Source organism: Neopelma chrysocephalum, unplaced genomic scaffold (genome assembly GCF_003984885.1).
Source record: "Neopelma chrysocephalum unplaced genomic scaffold, ASM398488v2 Primary Assembly neopelma1_116, whole genome shotgun sequence".
Lineage (NCBI taxonomy): Eukaryota > Metazoa > Chordata > Aves > Passeriformes > Pipridae > Neopelma > Neopelma chrysocephalum.
In genome coordinates this window covers 118,234-139,449 of record NW_020897778.1, presented here as the reverse complement: position 1 = coordinate 139,449, position 21,216 = coordinate 118,234, and the positions used below count along the sequence as shown (strand labels likewise).

Sequence of the window (21,216 nt, the reverse complement as noted above, 5' to 3'; positions counted from 1 at the left end):
GCAATTACAGACACAGGCCAAAAACAAACCTCAGAGTGACAAGGAGCCCCAAAGGCACCAACAGCCGCAGGGGCACAGCAAGGTAAAAATCACCCTGGAGTGCTGTTGGGAAGCAGCCACAGGCACCACCACTGTGCTGTGAAATACTGTGTTGGAGAAAAAACAGGCAAATCCAAAGCATTCCTTTTGTTTGCTTTAGGATCAGAGTGACAGACATATTAGCAATTGCCCAACTCCATCCCCAACCTCCCAAAGCCTACACCACACACAGCTTACTTCTAAATCTTTATTTGTTTTCTACACAGAGAAAACAGAGGAATGTTGAAGCAGCAATATTTAAACACACTAGAAAGGAGCCATCAATCTGTGAGAGTGCACAAAATGCAACACGAGGCCATTTGTGCCGTGGTCTTTGCTACGGGGCAGGGTGAGGGGAGGTCCAGGAGCAGCCTCTTCAGGCAGACAGGAGAGCTCTACGCAAAGGTGGAGCCGTTCCAGCCCACGTTGGCAGCATTCATGTCGAAGTAGTTGATGTAGACCCTGCAGAAGAAGCACAAGAGGACACAACAATGACATTATTAACTCATTTATATAAGTCATGAGTGAGATGGGACAATACAACACAGAACAGTGCTTCCCATTCCTCTGCTTCAAGAAGTTTCAAGCTTCATTTTCACTGAAATCTACCTAACTTCTCCGGTGAAGCCTCCAAACAGTCAATATTCCTCTGAGTCCCTGGAATTGTACTTCTTTTCTTTTTTAGAATATAAACTCTTCTGCAGTCAGGGGCTGCCCAGACACCCAGACAGCTCTTGGTTAGCAGCCTGTCGAGAATTTCCGGAGATCAAATCCTTTTGTTTCCAAGCGCTGCAGTCCCTCACGCGTGGTGTGTCACACAGACTGGCAGCCCCAGAGAGCCAGGCATGCCCTCAGGGCTGGCTCTGCATGTCTCCCTTCCAGCCCCCATGGCAGCAGGTTCTCCCCATTCTTCACAGCTGCATGCAGACACTCTCCCAAGGCTCCACAGCCCATGAGGGAGCTGCTCACAGCCTGCTGGCTTTTACTTTGTCTTTCAGCTCCAGCCTGTTACTGCTCCTCCCATGTGCTTTCAGCCTCCCTTCACCAGAGGACAAGACATCACACCTCAGAGGCAAAAGACACTGTGCAACTTGTCAGTGCTGTGGTACTTTTTCCCTGTCCTGAGAGCAGGAAGCCATTGAACAGACAAGTCTCCAGGGAAAGACATAAGCATCAAACTCTTAATTGGACATGAAAATGCCACAAGTGATTGCTTCGTGTTTTCCCAAGCACGCGGACTTATTTCTGGCTTTTTGTATTTTTAAACCAACTTTTAAAATCAGTTTCAGGAAGCCAGATATATAAGGTTAACCCATGTCCCAGCCTCACCTGTCTGCAGATACATGCAAGTGCTTCGAGATGAGATCGCACAGCATCTTGGTGTAAGTCTTGTTCTGCTGCCCTCCTATTTTGCCGATGCTGTAGAGGCTGCAGAGTGCGCAGGGATCGGTGGAGCCCCCGAAGGACATCATCTGATCAGGTATGATGTGCACAGCTATGTACTGCGGGAGGAAAACACAGTTACAGCGTGTCTGACTTGTCCTCCACTGACACAAACTTGCTTTAGGGACCAGCTTTAAACAGTGCAGTTGTATTGGGGTCAGGCTACTCATCAGCGCTGCCCTCTGCGCCCTTCCCAGATCCAGGGGAGGCATCAGCAGCTCAGGAGGTCGCAGCCGTGGGGGCTGCGGGGACCCTCGTCCCGGCTCTCAGCTTTAGGCACGAGGCTGTGTGTGCAAAGCCGCCGGCACCACGGGCACTCCTGCCCGCCACAGCACCGCGGCACGGGGAGATAAAGGCCCGAAATCTGCGCGTGCCAGAGCTCACATCCCCAAATCACGGGCTGAGCCACCGGGCCTGCCCGAGAGCCTGGCAGCGAATCGGCCTTATCGAGCTCCGGCGGTCCGGCCCGAGGGGGCCGTGTCGGATGGCGGGACCACCGGGAGCTGCCCGGAGGGGGGCACAGCCCGCAGGAGCGCTGGGTATCTGCCCAAGCTCCTGCCCGGGTGGGTCCGCGCCGCCGCGCAGCTCCGCCGCTCAAATCCCGACCGCCAGCACAGGCGCAGCACATCCCCGGCTACGTGAGCGCCGAGCTCCTGCAGGCCGGGCTGCCGCTGCGGGCTGGCGGCCTCCGCACGGGCAGGGGCCGGGCAGCGGGAGGCCCGGCACGGCGGGATGGAACGGGCACAAGCCCCTTCCCCCCCAGCAGCCGGGAGGGCACGGGCACAGGCCCCTTCCCCCCCAGCAGCAGCAGCAGGGAGGGCACGGGCACAGGCCCCCTCCCCCGCAGCAGCGGGGCGGCGGCCGCGACCCGCCCGCCCCAGGGGCCCAGAGAGCGGGCGCTGTCCCGCGGCCGCCCCGCCGGCGCCTCCCCGCGCCGGGCCCGCCGCCCCTCCGCCGCGCACGTGTTCGCCCCGCTCCCGGCCCGGGGCGGCCCCGCCGCCCGCCCTCACCTGCGCGGGCTTGCCGGTGGCCTTGGCCAGCTGCTGGGTGAGGTCGCCCAACAGGTTGTCGGGCACGGCGTCCTTGCAGACATTGGTGTAGATGGCGAACATGGGCATGGTGGCGGCAGCGGGGGCGGCGGGGCCGACAGCGGGAGCAGAGCGGCAGGAGCAGCGCACTGGAGCGAGGAAGCGGTGGCGGCGCTGCTTTTAGTGTGCGCGGCCGCACCGGACAGAGAGCGGCCCCGCCCGGCGGGGAGGGGAGGGAGCGGGGCGGGGGGACACGCACACATCCCGCCTCCCTCTCTGCCGCCTCCTCTGCGGCGTGAGGACCCTCCCGCGGCAGCCTACCCGCCCCAGCTCTCCCCCCGCTCCACAGTTATTCGTTCGATTTGTTACTGCCACTGGACATTTTTTGAGGGTTTGTTGCAGGCTGCTTCCTGGAACGGAGTCCGGCCGCGCTGGCAGCTCACACATAACCTGGTATCAGCACATGTGGTACCACCGCTGTAGTACGCCCACTGCCTTCTGCAGGATTAGGGCCGGCGAGGGATATAGGCCCTAGCCTGGCAGTTGCAAAAAGGGATACTCGCCTTTGCTTCGGAGGGTATCTTTATTTTCTCAAAATAAAGGCACATTTGTGCGGTTTTTGGTTAAACTGTGTGCATACCTTTAACTCCATGTAAGCAGAAACGTTTGCCTTGCTGGCATATTAATTATTAATTATTCTCTATAACGTTTTTCGGTCAAATTAAAAATTATCTATTACTCGTCAGCATCCCCGTTTTCACGTTCTTTTTTCTTCTGGAAAAAAGAAGAGGTGATTTTTTTTGTTTGCTTAGGAATGAAGCGGTGCGTGTCTATTCGGAGGTGAGGGGCAGCACAGCCGAGCCATACGCTGGGCTGTGTGATGCGATGCACGTAGGCTGCCAGGGCACGGCTCCCCACGCTGCCTCTTCCCTGCCCCGACGGCAGCAGCGCTGCTCTGCTGAGCCAAATGACTCACAGGAAGGCTAAAGGGGATAAGGCCCAGAGCCTTTCCACCCAGACATTTTACACACAGGGATCAAGCACGTGCTGATTTTTAACAAAGTCCCAGCCACTGCTGCTGCTACTGAGCTTGACCATATATACATGTCATACCCGTGAGCACACATAGCCCTGAAGGAGGAATAAGGGATGATGTTACATAGGAATACTTAGGAGTGACACAGACTGTAATGTTGAGAACTGGAGCACTTCTTTTTGTAGTGATTAACGGTGCTTAAGAACAGCGATTAAGAACTGATTAAGTTTTTTCTTCCTTGGATGTCCTCACCTCAGCTCCTTATCATTGCATACTTATTGCACTTATTCCTCCCACCCTCCTGCCTCCCAGATTTGTTGCATGGAGGTGGGGTGGGAATTATATCCGTGCAGGGAGAAAAACTTGAGAGCAATGACACCACACGGTGTGCTTGCTCTTTGGCCTGCCAGGCCAAGTGGCAGCCCCTGGCCATGCTGCCATACAATGGAGAGACATCTGCAATGTTGTTCTCCTTTGCCTCCCTGACCAAGGAAGAAGCAGTGCATACGTTTTTATAGCTTCTAGAGATGCGTTTTTAGCAGTTTACCAAATACCAGTGTACTTGTGCTCATCCATCCCTCAAGTGGTTGCTCCACACTCCTACCTTCATAATACATTTCTGGATGCACAGCACCTGTTTTTAAAAACAACTGCTTGTAATTAAAATGAGAACAATGAAGAAATGTGTCTAAGAGCAAAAAATTGAAAAGTAAAATGTTTCATGGAAATATGCCGAAGAGCATTCTAATGATGTTCCAGAGGTAGAGGCAAAGGCATCTTCTACATTCCCTATTAGAGAGTATAAGGACTGTTAGCAAGCAAAGGTGGTCTCATTTGTACTTGTGCCATGAGATGCCTTAGGACCACACATTCCAGGGTTTGGATGCTCCGAGTAGAACTCTGAAAGCATCCACCATAGAAAGGCCTCAGCAGATATGTGGGGCAGGCTGAAGCTTTTCCTGGAGACTGACTGCAAAGGGCTGGGGCATCCACGGGTTGCAGCTGCACCACAGCCAAAACCTGAGCACAGGGCGACTGGACCATGGAGGAGGAGCCAGGAGAACATCAGAGAGTGCTGGTGCTGTGGCTCCAAGAGCAGCAGAGGCAGCATTCTTTGAGTGAGTGGCTCTATGAAAAAGGCAGATTGATTTCCGGAGAAGGAATCTGCCCCCCTGTGGAAGGTCCTGCTGTGTTTAGGGGCCATTCTGCCAAAAGAATACATACCTCATGTCATGTCTTCCTTCCTCAACGGGCAGCTCCACATGGCTTAAAGTGGCATGAACAATATTTAATAAGATATACTGTATTTAGATGCCAAGTAGCACATTGTTTTACTGGCTGTGCTACTTTGATTCACCAAATCAGCTTTCATTTGTTATCCCAACAAAGCATTTTTGCAAGTTGAGATGCAGGCTTCTATTTAAAACCCATGTCTGCAAAGCAAAGCTGTGATAGGGACAAAATAGGATGTTCACAATAGAGCTCAGAACAGGGGTGTGATAGGGTTTGCTCTTCCAGAAAAAGGTCACAATACACCTAACTGTAGATTTTCAGGAAATTTATCTCTACTCAATCTTTTATTTTAGTTTGGAAGCAAACGATTTTATCTGACCAAGAGCTTGAATAATAAATATTTATATGCAAATCTTCCTTTCATAATTAATTCACCACTTCAGCCTCTGGGAATGGCTTGCTGTGCCTCTGCCTCATTCTGAGCTGTGCTCTAATCTTTGCTGTCACTACAGATTGTTCAATGGATGAAAAGGGGAGGGCAGAACAGGGTACAGTGGTTTTTTCCACTCACTCCTTCTGCCTATGCTGAGCCCTGGGAGATTCACAGCACAGGCTTTTCTGCTAATCAGCTGGATGTCCATGTAGTGTTAGATCTAAGGAGGACCTGGACTGCAATCCATCCCTTTCAAATAAGAGGCAATCATTTCTTTCCTCCTTTTTGAAAGAAGGTCCATATGGCACATTTATAGCCACATCTATTGACTTAAATGTATCTTGAGATCAGATCAAGATAGTTCTTTTAAATCTGGCCAGGCTCTTGAGCATGAACAGAGCAAAGACATATCCAAATGGAGTGTTTGTCATCATCATCTATGACCAAACTGCTTTTAAAAGAAAAGCTCCTGTTATGACTATTTTGAGAAGACAGTTTCCATCTCAGTCACAGGTCTTTCCAGAGTAATAAGATGGTCTCAGTTATAAGGTTTCTGCTGGATTTTTACCTGTATTTAAGCAGCAGACAAGATGTTGAACAGCAGTAGGTAGCAGCAACTATGGTGCCATTGCCTTTTGCATTTGTCAGTACTGGTAACATGATGAACTGCAGTACTTAAACCAGGCTGAGGGGTCAGGAATAAACTTTTACCACTCAAGGGCACCTCAAGCAAAGGTGTTGTTGTTCCAGCTTACATTGCCAGCACTGATGTTGAAGAAGCTGACGTAGATTCTGAAAGGGAAGACAGACTTAGCTGCTGAGAGCAGAGTGCTGCAGGGTGCTCCTGCAGCAGGACACACAACCATGCTGTAGACTATCCCACAGGGTTTTACACTTCTCAGGCCTTGCACTCCCTTGTCCCTGCTCCTTTTAATGCCTTTTGTGCATTCTGGAGTTCTTAGTGGTTTTCTACTTCTTGTTTTAAGGAGGTCTCAGGATACTGTGTTTTATTTACAGTTATTTCTGGAGCAGACTGGCATACCTTCAGGAAAAGGTCTAGACAGGCTTTTATGCAAGTGGAAGCTCTTGCAGTTGACCTCCACATGTACCCCACAGGCAGTAGGGAAGTGCTGGTACATGTCACTTAAGTTATCATTATAATAACAAAGTTATTGTGTCTTTACCTGGGCTTTTGCACATGAGATCTGTGGGTACATGCAGTGCCTGAACCCACATAATTTTAACTAAGAAATTTTACAGTTGCTGGACATGAGCATTGCGGCTCATGCAATTGCTCCTTTCTTCTTTTTAGTTGGAGAGTTGTTCCAGTTGACTCGGCATTTAGCCTCTTCAAATAGCACATTAACAACACCAGAGGAAAAGTCTGGGATGAATAGTTTTAACAATCTATGGAAAGTCATGTCAGACAAGTTGCTGTGTGGGCTCACTGGTCAGATGGTATTTTCAGCTCTTTGTTCAGCAGATCACAAAGCAATTTGGAGTAGACCTTGTTCTCCTGCTCCCTTATCTTACCAATACTGTAGAGAAAGCATATAGCACAAGGGTCTGTGGAGCCACCGAAGGACATCATCTGATCAGGAGAGATCTGTACTGCTAGATACTGTTGGAAGAAGAAAAGGAGTATTATTTTCCTTTGCCATATTAAGAAAAGTTTCAAAAATCCAGGAAGGTATTTATGTACCTGAACTGCAGTGAAAATAGGTGCATGCTTTTCATGTGTTGACGTCTTACTGTCTAGATTTGCATTCTACTCCAAGGCAGTCACTGCTGTGTCAAGCTACAAAGACACCATACTATTTAGCCTTGGGAATCTTGGTTCCTAGTCCAGGTCTAGACATGCAATATCTCCAGAACCTCTTCCGAGCCACTGGGCCTTCCCTGTCCGTGTGGGAAGGTCAGGAATGGGGGGGGGGGTGCGATTGCATTGCTGCCGCACTGCGTTCCAGAGAGATTTTGCACCTCACTGGCTCCTGCTGCAGTCTTCCCTGCTGAGGTAAATGTGAACTGACACAGCAGAGGTCTAAATCAACATCCCCCTCATTAAACAAAATACAGCCTAATCCTACTTTTGTTCTTGATATCAGGAAAAATAGAAGAAAGTATCTATGTTAATATTAATGACCAGCCTGCGATTTTCCCTGCTGCTAATACACAGTGTCAGATCCACACACTGGGGAATCTGGGGATCAATTCCTTTGGCATCCATCTAGCTTCTGTTCTGTTCTTACCCACGTTTATTAGCAGCGCATCGTTGGAACTCAGCAGCAATTAACCCTCTTGGTAAAACAAGCCAGCCTGAGTACCAGGAGTTGTCTGGGTAATTAGTCTTGGCCATCATTTACAGCTTGTTTGGGTGCAAGGTGCATCAGACCACAGCAGTACAGGATAAGCCAAGGAGATCATGCTGAGGTACCGCTTGCCTGGCCCTGTTCTCCCCTGACTGGACACTGCGCAGTCTCAACTTTATGCCAAATGTAGGTTCATGTATGTCTTTAACATCTACCCTGGAAGCAGGTTATTATTATTTAAAAAAATAATAAAATCAAGCTAAAGCATTAATTGGCATTATTTTCTTATTAGAGCAGTTTGAAAATATTTGAAACAGTTCACCCAGTAGGAAAAAAACCTATTTGATTAAAAATCAGTATGTTTTTCAAGTGGTACAGTTTCCTGTGAGAGGAAAGCTCTGCATTCCAGCCCAGCCTAATCCTTTCCTTCTTTCTGTGTTATAACTAAGAGACTCTCCCTTTCCTATTGCCTCCTTTGTCACGAAAAGCTTGTAGGTCCTCTTCAGAAAAATCTCTGTTATTCCCTGTATATTTCTAAGTCCCGTTACATATCCTTTCCACACAGCTGCACAAACCTGTTCCAGCTGCATCCCAGCCCTGGCCTCTAGCTTTATATTCAGGAGCTGTTATGCAAGAACCACCAGCTGACACACCCCCATGCCCCCATCAGCAAGTACTTGTTTGCTAGACTGATAAAAAACACTGGCTTTTTTTTTAAGATTGATAGAACACATCAGTTTTACATAAGAATACTAGTTTTTTGCTAGATGTCCAAGCAAGCTGAGTGACTCATGTTTTAATTCAACTGTAACCACCAGGCTACAGGCAATTTGGTGGCAGATAACAAGCACATACTCAGCAGGTCTCAGTGAGGAAGTTGAGGGTGACTTTCACTTTCAATCAGCCAGATATCTTCAGAGATACCTGTGCACACACCCACACACATCCCGTGTCTTCACCTACACAGACACCTATAGTGAATATCATCCAACACAAAGCTTGTTTAGATACTTCAGTGCTTTGAGACTTCAAATTACAGCAAACAAGTATTTGATATTTTCACAGAGAGAGGACTGCAAATACTGGTGAGTCATTAGGCACATTAGTTTATCAAGGCTATCGCTGAGAAGTGGCTCATTGCATAGGCACAACTGACTAAAGAAGCAAAACATTTGAGCATCTGGACTTACCTGTGCTGGTTTGTCCAATGCTTTTGATAACTGTTGGATCAGCTCTCCTGTAAAAGATTCTGGAATCTTACCCTTGCTTATATTTGTGTTAACAATGAATTTAGGCATCTTTGGATCACAAGCAGGTTTTCTTTCACAGCTTTGTTTCTAACTCACCTGCAAGCTGACTCCCCCCACTATGCTGGTGAGCACCTCAGGAGCCTTTAAATAGTCAGTGATACTTTCCACAGGTGCACCGGGAGGGGTGGGAGTGCCTGGGGAGAGGCAAGGCTGCACGTGCCATCTGCAGGCTGCTCACACAGACTGCCAATGGACTGTCCTGGGAGGGAACCTGGCTTTTGCACTCTGGAAACCAAAGCAGCCAAGATGATACTTCATATTTGGATACAACCTGACTGTGAAACCAGTGAAAAAATGAGTGGTACAGAGAGTTGTAATATACCTCTTATGCAAGTCTTATAATTATTTAAAAAAAAAAAAAGAGATGGATGACTCAGTTGTGAGGTCTGGAACTCTTTCTGTGGAATAGACCATAACAGAAAAACCCCAGTAGCACATGTTGTGCAGACCTTTCCTGAACTATGACTAAGTCATGACAAAGATGCCTTAAAATCAGGATCTTGATTTTCCACTGTGGTGAGCACTGGTTTCTACACGCTTGGAAAAGGCTTGTTTTCAACTTGCTCCTTTGTTGTGCAAATAGTCCCATAGCAGTCATAACTCTTGAGAGATAGGAAATCCACAGGCATTCTGACATGAGAGGCTTTTATCCAGAGTGGAGTATGTGGCAGAGCTGGGATCAGTTCTTATTGCTGCCTAATTGAGCCTTACATGAGAGAAGTGATTTTGAGGGATCATATGGCACTGGGTAGGGGGTGTTTGCAGTGAGATGTGTGGGGAGAGCAGGTTGAAAATGCTGATGGGAATAAAATAAATGGTTTGTTAATCTCTCCATGTTAAAGGTGATGAGTGTCTTTATGCCCAGTAGTTTCTGGGGTAAGGGCTTTTCTACTCACTTGATTCCCCAGGCTGTGGAAAAGAGGAAGATCTTTCCCTAGCTTGGACTAAATGTTTGTACTCTAACGGTGTAATTTAAGCCAACACTTTTTAAATGGTGAAAGCCTCTATAAGAACATGCTTAAGCTGATCTTGTTCAAGGTCAGGTCTGGGCCCTGAGCAACCCAATCTAGTGGGTGACATCCCTGCCCATGGCTGAGGGGTTGGAACTGGATGATCTTTAAGGTCCCTTCCAACCCAAGCCATTCTGTGATTCTGTGGTTGTGTGGTGTATGTTGGTTTTAAGTCAGTTCCTTCACTGTAGCTCCCTTGGTGTAAAAAAGTCAGTAAATAAAAAGTTGGGAGATGAATTACTATCTGTCAGTGTTCATCTACAGCCCATGTTAGTGGATTGTGTCTCCTATATGCAAAGCATTCTGAAAATAATGAAGACCCTCAAAAAACACCAGAAGTAAAATCTGTTTCTATAAAGGGCCTTTTCAGAGCACATTTCCTAAGTTAGTGCATTAAAAACAAACTCAAGTGACACCTCCATCTGTAAGGAGAAGAACTGTAGTTTTTAATATTGATTATTTTTTTTCTTCAGTGGTTAGTGGAAAGCAGGTGGCATGACCCAAAGCTTTTAGTCACAAATCTTGTCACAAATATACTTGTTAGTGGTCACTTGGAAAAACTTAGGCTATTTCCAATGAAATTCACAGCCTATTTTTACTGCTGGGTACAATAATCACTCCTTATTCGCAGCTTGCTTACATAACAAGAAAAACACTTCCAAAACAAACTCTTTCTTCTCTGAAAACATCTGATGTAATTCCCAGAAGCTGATGTACCAGGTTGGAAATCAGTTCCTTGGACACCACAGATGCTCTTGGGAGTGTCCTTTACTTTACTTTGTAGCAGCCATTTTGCTTATTTTGCATACAATAATACGTCAGTTTGGCAGGTCCTTCTCCCTGCCTAGAGTTACTGGGATATTCTCCGCTGAGCTTTCCATTACATCTCCAGAAGGTTTGTTGCACAGTACAATTTCACTTTCAATATTTGTTTCTGTTGTCATGCTGGAACCTTTTATCCTCATTTGCTGTGCTAAGTTTTTAGTCCATATCTGCTCAGGTCACCCTAAATGCCATATCTAGCTTTTCTTCTGTCTGCCTGCTAGCCAAGTACTTCAGACTTCTGTGTTTCCCCATCCTCATGACTGATGGTAATTTAGCCTTCTTAATCCTTCTTTCTCTTGGTTTGTCCTTTTAAATTATTTTACTTGGTCTGTCATATTTCTGATACTCTTCTCTGAGCTGTTTTCCAGCAGGTTCCTGGTTATGAGGTACTTCCTGCTAGTGAGGTCTCCTTTAGGAAAGGCCAATAACAGACTGCTCAGGTATCTGTGGCACTGGGCAGGACTCTGGGAACAGGGGACACCAACTGAGGCCCAGGGCTGTGGGTCCAGGACTTTGAGCAGAGCCTGTGTGTATGTTCTTCTTTGGGCCCTGTGGACTGTTAACAAAATGTTTTAAAAATTCTTAAGATGTACTACCATAAAAGGGTTTTAATGTGAACAAAACCTTTATATCTTGAAACTGAGTGGGGAAATTTCCAGCAAAAACGTTTAGATATCATCCAGAAATAGAACTCTAGAATAATGAGTTTCATAGCTATAAAAAAAAAAGGAAAAGAAAAGGAAAAGGGAAAAGAAAAAAATAAATGAGACAGAAGATCTTGCAGTCTGGTTTTAATGTTTCCTTTTTAGTTCTATTGCAACATTGTTTCCTGTCTTTTCTAAGAGATGCAAATTTCTCCTCTGAACCCTCAGAGCTTCGTGCAAGCCAACTGTTCCTTAGGAAAGTTATTTTCAGTGAAGGAGGTTTCTTTTTTCCCAAAGTTTAGTTTGTTGAACTCTGCTTTTATTTCCACGATTGACTTTCCCTTGGTCTCAGGAAGATACAGGTAAATGAAAATTGCTGATAAAGCAAGAATTGCCAAAAAGATGAGGAAGCAGAAGGGTCCAAGGTTATCCTGCAAGCAGAAATGAGAGACACTGTAAGGAAAATAAGAATCTCATTTCTATTTCCCTGCCTTTTAGTGCAAGCCCGTGTCTTTGAAATTAAAATTCAAAAGTGTGCTCAGTACAGAATCCAGGACAGGTATCAAACCAGGAGTTTCCACTGGCTGTGTTTGACCTGAGTCCTGTTGCTGCTCCTCTGACAGGCTTGGAGAGTTCCTGAACAGGTTTGATATTTGGACAGAGCTCTAAGCTTTGCATGTCATTGCAATTTATTGCTGTTATTTTGCTCCCTGTCAGCATTCAGAAATGGATTCTCCTGGAAGGAGGGATCCACTTAGAGTCACTTACAACAAGCAGTGGAAAAATCATCCCAAGGACGAACAGTCCCATCCAGTTGATACAGCCAACAATCAGAAAGGCTGATGGTCTGTATGACTGGCTGAAGATTTCAACCATGACAGCTACAGTGGCTCCAGCTGAAAAAGAAAAGCCAAACACAAACCAGGCATATTTGTTTCCTTGCTCCTGTTGAAGTTCCTCCCAATGGCCGTAGCAGAAGATGACAGACAGGTAGAATAGGTGGCCTGTTGGTAGGTGGCCACTGCTATGAGGGTGAAAGACCTTGATTCCAGAGAGGGACTGCAACTGTTAATTTAGGTTTCTCTCATGTGTACTGGAATTGTTTTTCTGGTACCAGTGGGTCTGTGCAGTTCCACATTGCACTGGTAGTCATTAGTGGTGCAATGATTTATAAAACCAGCTCCCCTTTTGGCTCCTGGAGTCAGTTCCATCTGAAGCATTTTGGTAGGCATAAGCTTAACTTGCTAGGTTAATGAGGATGATTACTATAACATGTAGGCAAGATGAGTACTGTAACATACATTGCAATGCTTAGATTCCTGTTTTTAGCTGAGCATTTTAAAAATCATTCTGAAATTTCATTCTCAACCCCTCTGGAGATGATACTGTGTTTTAAATTATTTAGATCTTGTGATCAGCAATAAAATCCAAGGTGTCTATATCCTTTCCCTGTCTCCCACTTGTACATGTCTGTCCTTCCTTCCTTAAGCTCCAGAACTTTTTGACCATGGCACTAGTCTGTTCTTTCTCTGCCAGTTGTGTTGCTGATACAAAATTTCCTCCCAACACAGCCATTGCTGTACTCACACGGTCCACTTCCATAGAAGACAACGAATAGGAAGATCAAGATAACGCTGAAGTAATGCATCCAGAAAAACCGATGCTGAGGGTGAGAAACCAGTGAGATGAAATGGTTAGACACACAACAAAATGGCAGAGCTCTGTATTTTCTGCCACTGGCTCAGGTTTTTGTACATATCCTGTGAGACAAGACTGGAAAGGTGGGTTGGTGCTGAATAAGGGGCCAGAAGGCTGCTGCCTCCTTACCTGCAGGGACAGGGTCATGGTGAGCAGTGCTAGCACAGAACACATCAGTGTGTATCCTCCCCAAAGCAGCACCTTCCTCCCAAACCGGTCTATGAGGGTACTCTGAAAAGCAGAAAACATGGATAATAAATCCCAGTTCTCAAATTAAATAATTCCTCCCCTCTCCATGTATTCTTTGCAGAAGACTTATATGAATAGTATCCATAAATCAATGTCATTTAAGAGTCTCTTAATTCTTAGTGAATTAGATTAACTTCTTCAAAATAATTTATGAATAACAAAGTTGTGTTTCTTAGTCAACCTTAGGCTGGTTTTAGACAGTTCCCTTTCTTACCTGCTGGCATATGTTGAATTGTGCACACATACATACCCACATCTAATCCAGAACATCAGAAAATTATTTCACAGAATCAAATTTAGTCTGAAGACATACACTCATGCAAGTAATCTGGGACAAGAACTGCCTTTTATCCTGCATGTGGTTTTGCAGAAGCAGGAAGATGTGTCTTAGGTTATGCAAACCTCCCCCAAGCCCAATCATAGGAAAGGAAAAGTACAATTGTTGACCACATTAAATTTTTCCTTCAAACTCAAGTCTGAAAAGACTTACACACAGTATAGAAGATAAGCATTCACACAACCCAATTCCCAGGGACACATATGGGATAAGGTATTCTTCAAACTTGGCTGTGTGGAACACTTCGAAAGAGTAGAAGTATATCTGAAAAATGCAGAGAGGAAATGCACCTGTGAAAAAAGCGTTGCTGGTTTAATAACATTGACTTAGAGGGGTTTGTTATGCTGCCTAGTGCTGTCCCTTGTGCTGGGGATAAAGAGGGCACTCAACTGCATTGATTCCACAGAGCTGCAGGGTGGTCATAACAGTCATCATAAAGTAAAGCTGCCAGCGCAAAGATCTCTCTTTGATCACTTCGAGGACACGCAAGGTTTTCGTGCTCCCCATCGCACCCTTCTCCTTCATAATGTCATCGATTTCTGCTTGGTGGTCTCCTTCCCCCCAGAGCTTCCTGATGGCTGTTGGAGAGAAAGAGGGAGGTGGGTTGTTCTACCTCTGCAGCTCCATCAGCAGTGGTTACATTAAACCCTTTAGTCTGCCTGTCCATTGGTGAGATGGTGGTGCTGCTTCTGCTGTGTGCTTGGGGCTGGGGCAGTGGGCACTCGGAAGGATTTTGACTCACTGGTTGTCAGTATAGTGTAGCTTTCTAATGTGGAGTTGACCTAATTGTAAACAAAGTCAACATTTAAGTACAGTTTATTGAATGTGAAAAAAGAGCTGCCTAAACCATTTCCTTTAAAGAAGCAAAGCAGTGCCCACCAAAGTGGGAAATGTTAGACGTGCTGATACATAACTATGTTTCTTGTCTTAATGAGACTGAGTGAGGCCCAGATTAACATAGACATATTGTCATAGGGACCTCATCTGTTGTGTTTGAAACTGCCTCTGCTCCGTGGCGCTGCACTGTGCTGTACAGCTCTGCCCTGTGCTGTGCAGCTCTGCCCTGCTTGTCTTCTGCACGGGCTGTCACCCTAACACAGCAAAGGAAGTGAAGTAAGTGAGGAAAGCAGACACTCTACCTTTCCTGCAGGCTTCCTCATTACCCTTCTGTATCAGGAGGTAGGATGGTGAATCGGGGAAAAATGGGAGGGTAACCAGTTGAACCAATGCTGAAAGTCCACTAGATGCTAACAACCATGGCCACAAAGCTTCGCTTCCTAAAATCTCCCTGGAAAGTGTATGTGAAACAAAAATGCTGAAATAATGGAATGAATGTTCAGGAAGTTTTTCTGAGTGATGAAGGTTGCTCAGATCCCATTCAAGAGTGCAGTGGAGCAAGACCCTGAATTCGTAATTTGGCAAATTTCACAAATTTTGCTATTTTTATTCCTGACAATTTTATTTTAAAGGAATTATTTGATATTTTGAAAAACTTTCTAAATATCATTGGGACCCAGTATAATGTCTAGAGAGCTGATGAGACTCATTTGACCACTGTTTAGCCACAGGACCAAAACTAAGACTTTTTATGTAAGTACAGTAAATTTTGAAAGGGAAGTCCCTCAGTAGAAAAGGTGTGGAAATAAGAAGAAATCATACTATGAATAATTAATTTTCTGCTTTCTTTATTCAGAATTAAATGTCTACCTCAAACTAAGGTGGATGTGGATGTGAAGGTCCTCCTAGGGAGGATGGGAGTGTTTCTCAGTCACTGACTAGGTGGAAGGGTAAGGTTATAGAAAGATTTGTACTTTTAGTGTAATCTGATCGAAAGATTGGAGAATTTACCGTAGTCCAATAACCTGTCCTGTGAGTTTTCCCAGGGTCAGGAAAACAGCAACGGTGGAGTTGGCAAATCCACGCAGCTTCTTGGGTGAAATCTCTCCTACATACTGAGGATGTATATTCATACAAAAACCTTGAACACAGAGGAGGATAAATGACTGTTAAAATATTTAGAAAAGCTTAACTTTCTGACTCTGTCCTCTCTTACAGTTTCCATTCACTCTGATATTTAGATTACAATCTCTTGCAAAAGGGGTGATGTCTTTCACTTTTATTAAGTGCCTAGTATATTTGTTTTAAAAATCATTCTCCAAGAATGGCTGTAGAGACAATCCCAGAACAGCAGGGACTCTTGCAGTCCCCACTGGCATGAGCACATACCTGAACCAATGCCGTAGAGAAGGCGGCCAACCAGAATCATCTCAAAGGATTTGGCTGTTTTACTGAAGGCCATGAAAAGTGCAGCTGCCAGCATGATCAGGTTGGTGAATATTTGGCACTTTTTTCTGAAAAAAAAAAACAACAAACCCAAACAAAAAATCTCAAAAGGCCTTGAGAATTTAGCATGAAATGTGAACCTTTTGTACTCTTTTGAACTACTCTTGCTTTGACAGGAAGCATGGTACAGACATTCCTACTGTTTTGAGGAATGGCTGAAATAGTTATGACTTTGGATAGTCAAAATGATCCTTTGAAATTTTAGGATCCTATAGATTTGAATTAATTGATATTTTTGAGCTTAGAATATAAAGAGTTGTAACCCTTTGTCAGCATTTCCACAGTACAAATGGGGAAGAGATCGAAGAACTGGCCTATTTTATCACCAAAATTTTTAAATGGCTATAACTCCTCTTAAAAAGTCAGGTTGTCTCCTAGAAACAGTCTGAGTCTGCAGGTCCCATTCTAGAATAGCTCATATTAAAGATACTCTCGGCTAAATGGGTGTGATCTGAGATAACAGAAAGAGATTTTAGAGGCGTATATTATTTCAAAAGTCCCTCTGTGTGAATTGTGGCCTGCTGTGTTCACAGCCCTGATGTTTCAGGCTCAAATCAAAGTTTCAAAGTCTTTTGCACTCAGATGTTTTGCCGTGATGCTTGTTAGACAAGAGTCCCCTTGCACACATTAAGGATTCACAGAGACCCTTGTGTTTAGTCCGGGATTCAGCAATTAGGTTATCATGTGTTAACTGACCCACGGGAGAAGTGCATGATCTTGTTTCTAGGCTTGGGAGACCCTCTGTGTGTGGGATGAGGCAGTGTCCCACAAGAAATCTCTTGGGGGCACTTACCTGATAGGAAAGAACACAATTGCAGGCAGGCTAAGATGGTTTGGTGAGACCCATATGAGGGGCCTCTGGATCAGTGCGTTGTGGAGCAGATCTTTAAGTGGTCACACCAAGTAGATATGTTTGCCAATTGCTCTGCAAATGAAATCAGTGGTGTTACACACAAGGCACTGAGAATGGACCACACTGGTGAGGGATCCTTCCTCTATCCAATGGGAAATACAGCTTGGGAACTGACTTTCAGTAAAATGGATTCCCAAGAACAGAGATGTCTCGGACATTTGTTTTGGTGCTGGTTGTATCTTTACAGTGTAGTTACAGGCAATTTATTTTTCTCTTTTGTTCATATTTTCATTAGGCTGGATCTGAATATTTAATATAATGTCTGTACCCCAAAATGAGTGTATTTAAATGGAAATCTAGTTCTTCTTTGTCACTTAAGGATATCTTCCAGGCATTTGAGTAACTGCATAGAATGTGTTACAACACAAGACACACAGCTCTTTCACTGAGGTTTGTAAAGCTTGGGAGACCTTTATGAGAGCCATAGGGGACATTGAAGAGAATGTGACCCTATGGCACTACTCCCAGAGGCACTGATCTGATGATGTGATGATGACTGCAACCTTTACAGAGTACAATTCCCTGGGGAGGGCAGATAAACAAGGCAGAAAGCGCTTTGCTACTTGGAAGAGGTGGATGTGCTGGGAAACTCAACCAGTTGTGTCTGACCAGACTGCTTCAACTAAAAAGAACTTCATTTGTTCACCTTAGTATTTCCCTGCACTTTCTGACTGTGGAGCTGTTATAAGAAGCACTTACTTCCTGTATTTTGTAGTCACGTAGGTACAGAAGAGGGACCCCAGGAGCCCTCCTATCCCATAAATAGACACGATGAAGGACCACAGCAGCATGATTGTCTCGGGATGGAGGGGGGAGCCGTGTCGCTCTATCCACGTTTCATTAATAAACTTCCTGATGTGCTGAAAAATAGCATAAGATTTGACTGGATAAGGGGTATAAGATCCCTTCATATTATTTGGATGTTGTATTTCAGATTGAGCCTGTGGTTCTAATATTAGATTTATTTTGAGTATTTATTAGTAAAACAAGTTCACTGAGATCACGCTGCAAAATCTACAAGTTAATATCACTCAGGAAGCTTGTATACTATGTGGTAAGAACTTATTTAAAACAGAAAATGCTGTCCTGTTCTTTAAAGGAGGAAAAGTTCTCTACACATGCGATGTTACTGTTAGCCAAAGAAAAGGCACAGACTGTGAATGGTCAGTAAATTTGAGATTTATGGGAGAATGGAGAGCTCAGGCTTTCCATTTGTGTTATCAGCCTCAGGGAGATGGCTCCTTACCACAGAAGGATAGTTGATGACAGAAATGTGGAATCCATATGGGAAACTACCACCAATTCCCAGCACTAAGATCATTTGATATAGTCCCCGGAACTGAACCTGCAAAGCAAACATAAAATGCTCCATCAGCTTCTCACTAGTCTAGATCTGTGCAGGGCCACACTGGTCCTTCCTCTTTATCGACTTCAAATTCTCTTGAATATAAACATTTTTCAAAATCCCTCTAATCTACTCCTGAAACACTCTCATCATCCACAGTGCCACAGCAAACTACATGCCACTGTAAGGGTGATAATCCATTTTAAAATTTTTAAGTTTTAAAAGATGTTCCCAAGAGTGCAGCTCTCACTCTATGCCTGCAATATCTGACAGGTTGGCAGGATAAAGGTGTCAGTCCTGGATGCAGGGAAGAGGGATTCAGTTTCCTTGTCTGCAGTCGACAATAACTGATGTGCACCAAACCACAATGCTGTGTCTCAGAAGTACAGCATTAAAAATCAACAACATTTTATTATACTCTCTGCTTTCGTTTCTGACTGCATCGTATCTTTAAGCATAATTAAGAAAATACTCTTTTGACATTCACCTTTTTCAGGAAGGCATGGACTATAATTATACAATATAAATATAACATAAATATAGTTATAATTACAGGAATAGCCCCTGTAATTGCATTCAAATAAAAATCTTCCTGAATTTGATTTGGGATTTCATTTCTCCTTTCTCAATATTTTATTTTTTCTATTTATTTAACCATGAAATGGTGTGCTTGCATATTGAAGGGCTTAGCATCTTCCAAGTTGATGAGATACTGTCTGTCTAGAACTTCCTTGCTCAAGGATTAGGGACTGAAATACAGTTTTTGATGAATGATATAATTTTAACTGTAAATAAGGAGAAAACATAACAGTAACTACTTAGATCTTAAGTCCATCTTTCAACAGCTTGTTATTTAATTGGGCCACATCTGGATTTCCCAAATTATCACATGACAAGAACCAGGAAGCTGTGGACCAGAAAGAAGACTCTAAATTTCCTTAAAAATCCTCTCTCAAATTCAATGGATTTTCTAACTGGCAAGACCAGTCAAACAAATTAAGAACTCACTCTTCCTTTTTTTTTTTTTAAGAGAAACAGAGCAACAAATACATATCACTTCTTCCCTGTGTAAGACTATGGAAACTCTCGATTATATTGATTGTCTCTTGATGAAATTAAGAAAGTAATTTATTTTAAACCTTATGTCGTAGTTTCTTAGCCTTTTGCAACAAGGTTAAAATATTCATTATTTTGGGAAGTAATCAGAGTGGTTAACAATTAGTATTGTTTCAGTAATTCAGAAGACAAAAATAAAGTAGCGTTGTCAATGGTGGAACTGCCAGAGCTGTTGTTAGTTTTTGTTTTTATTTTATTTCATTTCATTTCATTTTGTTTCATCTTGTTGCATAGAAAAGACCACACAGCACGATCTTCATGGCCCCGTTGTTCTTGGTGATGTTTAAACACAGAAAGGAAAGACAGTCTCTGTACCAAAGGGACTTAAAATCCTTAAAGAATCTGAATCTTTAGTATTTTGTTAGCTTTGTCTTTTCTAAGCCACAGCCCTGAGAAGAAGTGACCAGATACTCACCAGGTTGGAGAAGAAGGCTGCCATCTCGATGAGAGAGCCTGTTGCTCCCTGGCAGGTACCTGCCAAAGGAGCCAAGTGCTCACATTATACAACAGCAGTATCAGGAAACTAGTCCCATGTCATTGAAGTTAAATTTTACTTTGGAGGCTTTTGAGTTAATTACACCTATTTCAGCGGTTGTACAAAGTTTAGGATTGTTGGATTAAATATTTCAACCAATGGTTTTGTCCAAATAACCAAGTTGGTCTCCCTTGCAGGGAACCTGTTCACTTCATGAGCACTCTCTTGTGCTGGGGAGATAGAGAGCTGAGACAACAATTTTAAACAGGATTATCAAATCATAACTTTGCTCAGTTTTCAGTACAAACTGAGAAATGTAGAGACAAAATTATCTGTTGGGAATCTTAGGTGGGGCTGGGACAATGAACTATAGGACTTTGACATATAACAGGAAAGATCTATCCTGTCTTCATGTGACAGTAACTGGAGCACATCGTAACTTAATCATTACTGAAAGGAACTGAACCGCTCCACGATTTTGAAATGTGGTGCAAACTTAGTGATTCTACAGTGGCACACCAGGCTTGGTGAGCTCAGTATTTAATAGTAGCTGGTTTTCCTTTGCTAGTAGAGAAAAAAATTCATTATGCACATTTTTGTCTGGCATTTCCATTAGTCAGTGTACTTATTTCTGTGCCTGTGATGAAAAAAAGGTTGTTTTGGAACTCTTTTGTAACCTCCACAGCTGGATTGATGTCTCTGTTTTCCTGAGAAAAAATTCTAAGGCTTTAACTTAATTTATTTCACAATTAGGAGGAGTTTGTATGTATTAAGTTGGTAAATGGCTTAGTTATCACTTGCCATTTACCCTTCAGTTAAAAGAAGAGGAGGAAGAAATCATAAAGGGCTTATTGGATGCAAGCAGTCATATTTACTGGAAAATACATCACATGCAAAGCATATTAGCAGATTCTCCAGCTAATGTCTGAAATGTAGCGTGTGGCAGCACCCGACCTTTTCTCCCACCACTGTGCAGCCTCATCGTGGTCTTGACTTTGCTCTTGATGTGTGCTGAGAGTTCATGGGGGGATTTGTTTCCAGTTTGGGTTCTCCAGCAGATAATCTGTTGTTAGAGCACAAACAAGACTGTCCCTTTGATGCTAAGAATTAATTTCCTTTTCTGTAAAGTTATACAAAGTTGAAATAACATGGTGTGCATCTGACAGAGGGAAGAAATGCCATGTTAGCTACTGGTATCTGTCTTGCTCAGATGATACTGGGGGAAGCCACAAGCAGGCAATAACATGTAGCTTTTGGTATGGGAGATTCCTTCTCAAATGCAGCCTATTGCACATATTTTCTTATGTTGTATCTCACCCTCTTCTACATGTATTTACACATATTGTAACTTACACTCTTTGCTCTTGGACATTAATTTAGGATTCCTACTT

The 21,216-nt window shown here is 44.0% G+C and overlaps 3 protein-coding genes across 3 annotated transcripts; all 3 read right to left on the bottom strand.

Annotated features, from left to right (window-relative positions):
* Positions 1-272: 272 nt before the first annotated feature.
* LOC113974049 (macrophage migration inhibitory factor) lies at positions 273-2,750 on the bottom strand. The gene is made up of 3 exons (XM_027696845.1): positions 2,532-2,750; positions 1,408-1,580; positions 273-540 (listed from the first exon to the last, which is right to left on the bottom strand). The coding sequence occupies exons 1-3, from the start codon at positions 2,637-2,639 to the stop codon at positions 474-476; spliced, it is 348 nt and encodes a 115-aa protein (XP_027552646.1). The 5' UTR covers positions 2,640-2,750; the 3' UTR covers positions 273-473.
* A 3,116-nt stretch (positions 2,751-5,866) lies between these two features.
* On the bottom strand, positions 5,867-8,858 carry LOC113974050 (macrophage migration inhibitory factor-like). Its single transcript, XM_027696846.1, has 3 exons — positions 8,751-8,858; positions 6,700-6,872; positions 5,867-6,043 (listed from the first exon to the last, which is right to left on the bottom strand). Exons 1-3 carry the CDS (start codon positions 8,856-8,858, stop codon positions 5,977-5,979), a joined length of 348 nt encoding a protein of 115 aa, XP_027552647.1. The 3' UTR covers positions 5,867-5,976.
* Positions 8,859-11,481: 2,623 nt separating this feature from the next.
* On the bottom strand, positions 11,482-20,822 carry LOC113973983 (solute carrier family 2, facilitated glucose transporter member 11-like). The gene is made up of 13 exons (XM_027696699.1): positions 20,780-20,822; positions 19,766-19,824; positions 18,136-18,234; positions 17,589-17,749; positions 15,860-15,984; positions 15,482-15,611; positions 14,773-14,921; positions 14,024-14,211; positions 13,787-13,897; positions 13,177-13,278; positions 12,937-13,012; positions 12,118-12,245; positions 11,482-11,780 (listed from the first exon to the last, which is right to left on the bottom strand). Exons 1-13 carry the CDS (start codon positions 20,805-20,807, stop codon positions 11,574-11,576), a joined length of 1,563 nt encoding a protein of 520 aa, XP_027552500.1. The 5' UTR covers positions 20,808-20,822; the 3' UTR covers positions 11,482-11,573.
* Between the last annotated feature and the right edge of the window lie 394 nt (positions 20,823-21,216).

Coding starts and splice junctions, on each gene's coding strand:
- LOC113973983 (XM_027696699.1), bottom strand. CDS start 20,807: ATGAGGCTGCACAGTGGTGGGAGAAAAG. Junction 18,235..19,765: donor CAGCCTTCTTCTCCAACCTG/GTGAGTATCTGG, acceptor TTTGCTTTGCAG/GTTCAGTTCCGGGGACTATA. Junction 11,781..12,117: donor TGATTTTTCCACTGCTTGTT/GTAAGTGACTCT, acceptor TTCTGCTTGCAG/GATAACCTTGGACCCTTCTG.
- LOC113974049 (XM_027696845.1), bottom strand. CDS start 2,639: ATGCCCATGTTCGCCATCTACACCAATGTCTGCAAGGACGCCGTGCCC. Junction 1,581..2,531: donor CCACCGGCAAGCCCGCGCAG/GTGAGGGCGGGC, acceptor TTCCTCCCGCAG/TACATAGCTGTGCACATCAT. Junction 541..1,407: donor TTGCATGTATCTGCAGACAG/GTGAGGCTGGGA, acceptor CTTCTTCTGCAG/GGTCTACATCAACTACTTCG.
- LOC113974050 (XM_027696846.1), bottom strand. CDS start 8,858: ATGCCTAAATTCATTGTTAACACAAATATAAGCAAGGGTAAGATTCCA. Junction 6,873..8,750: donor CATTGGACAAACCAGCACAG/GTAAGTCCAGAT, acceptor TTCTTCCAACAG/TATCTAGCAGTACAGATCTC. Junction 6,044..6,699: donor CTGAAAATACCATCTGACCA/GTGAGCCCACAC, acceptor CTTCCCTTTCAG/AATCTACGTCAGCTTCTTCA.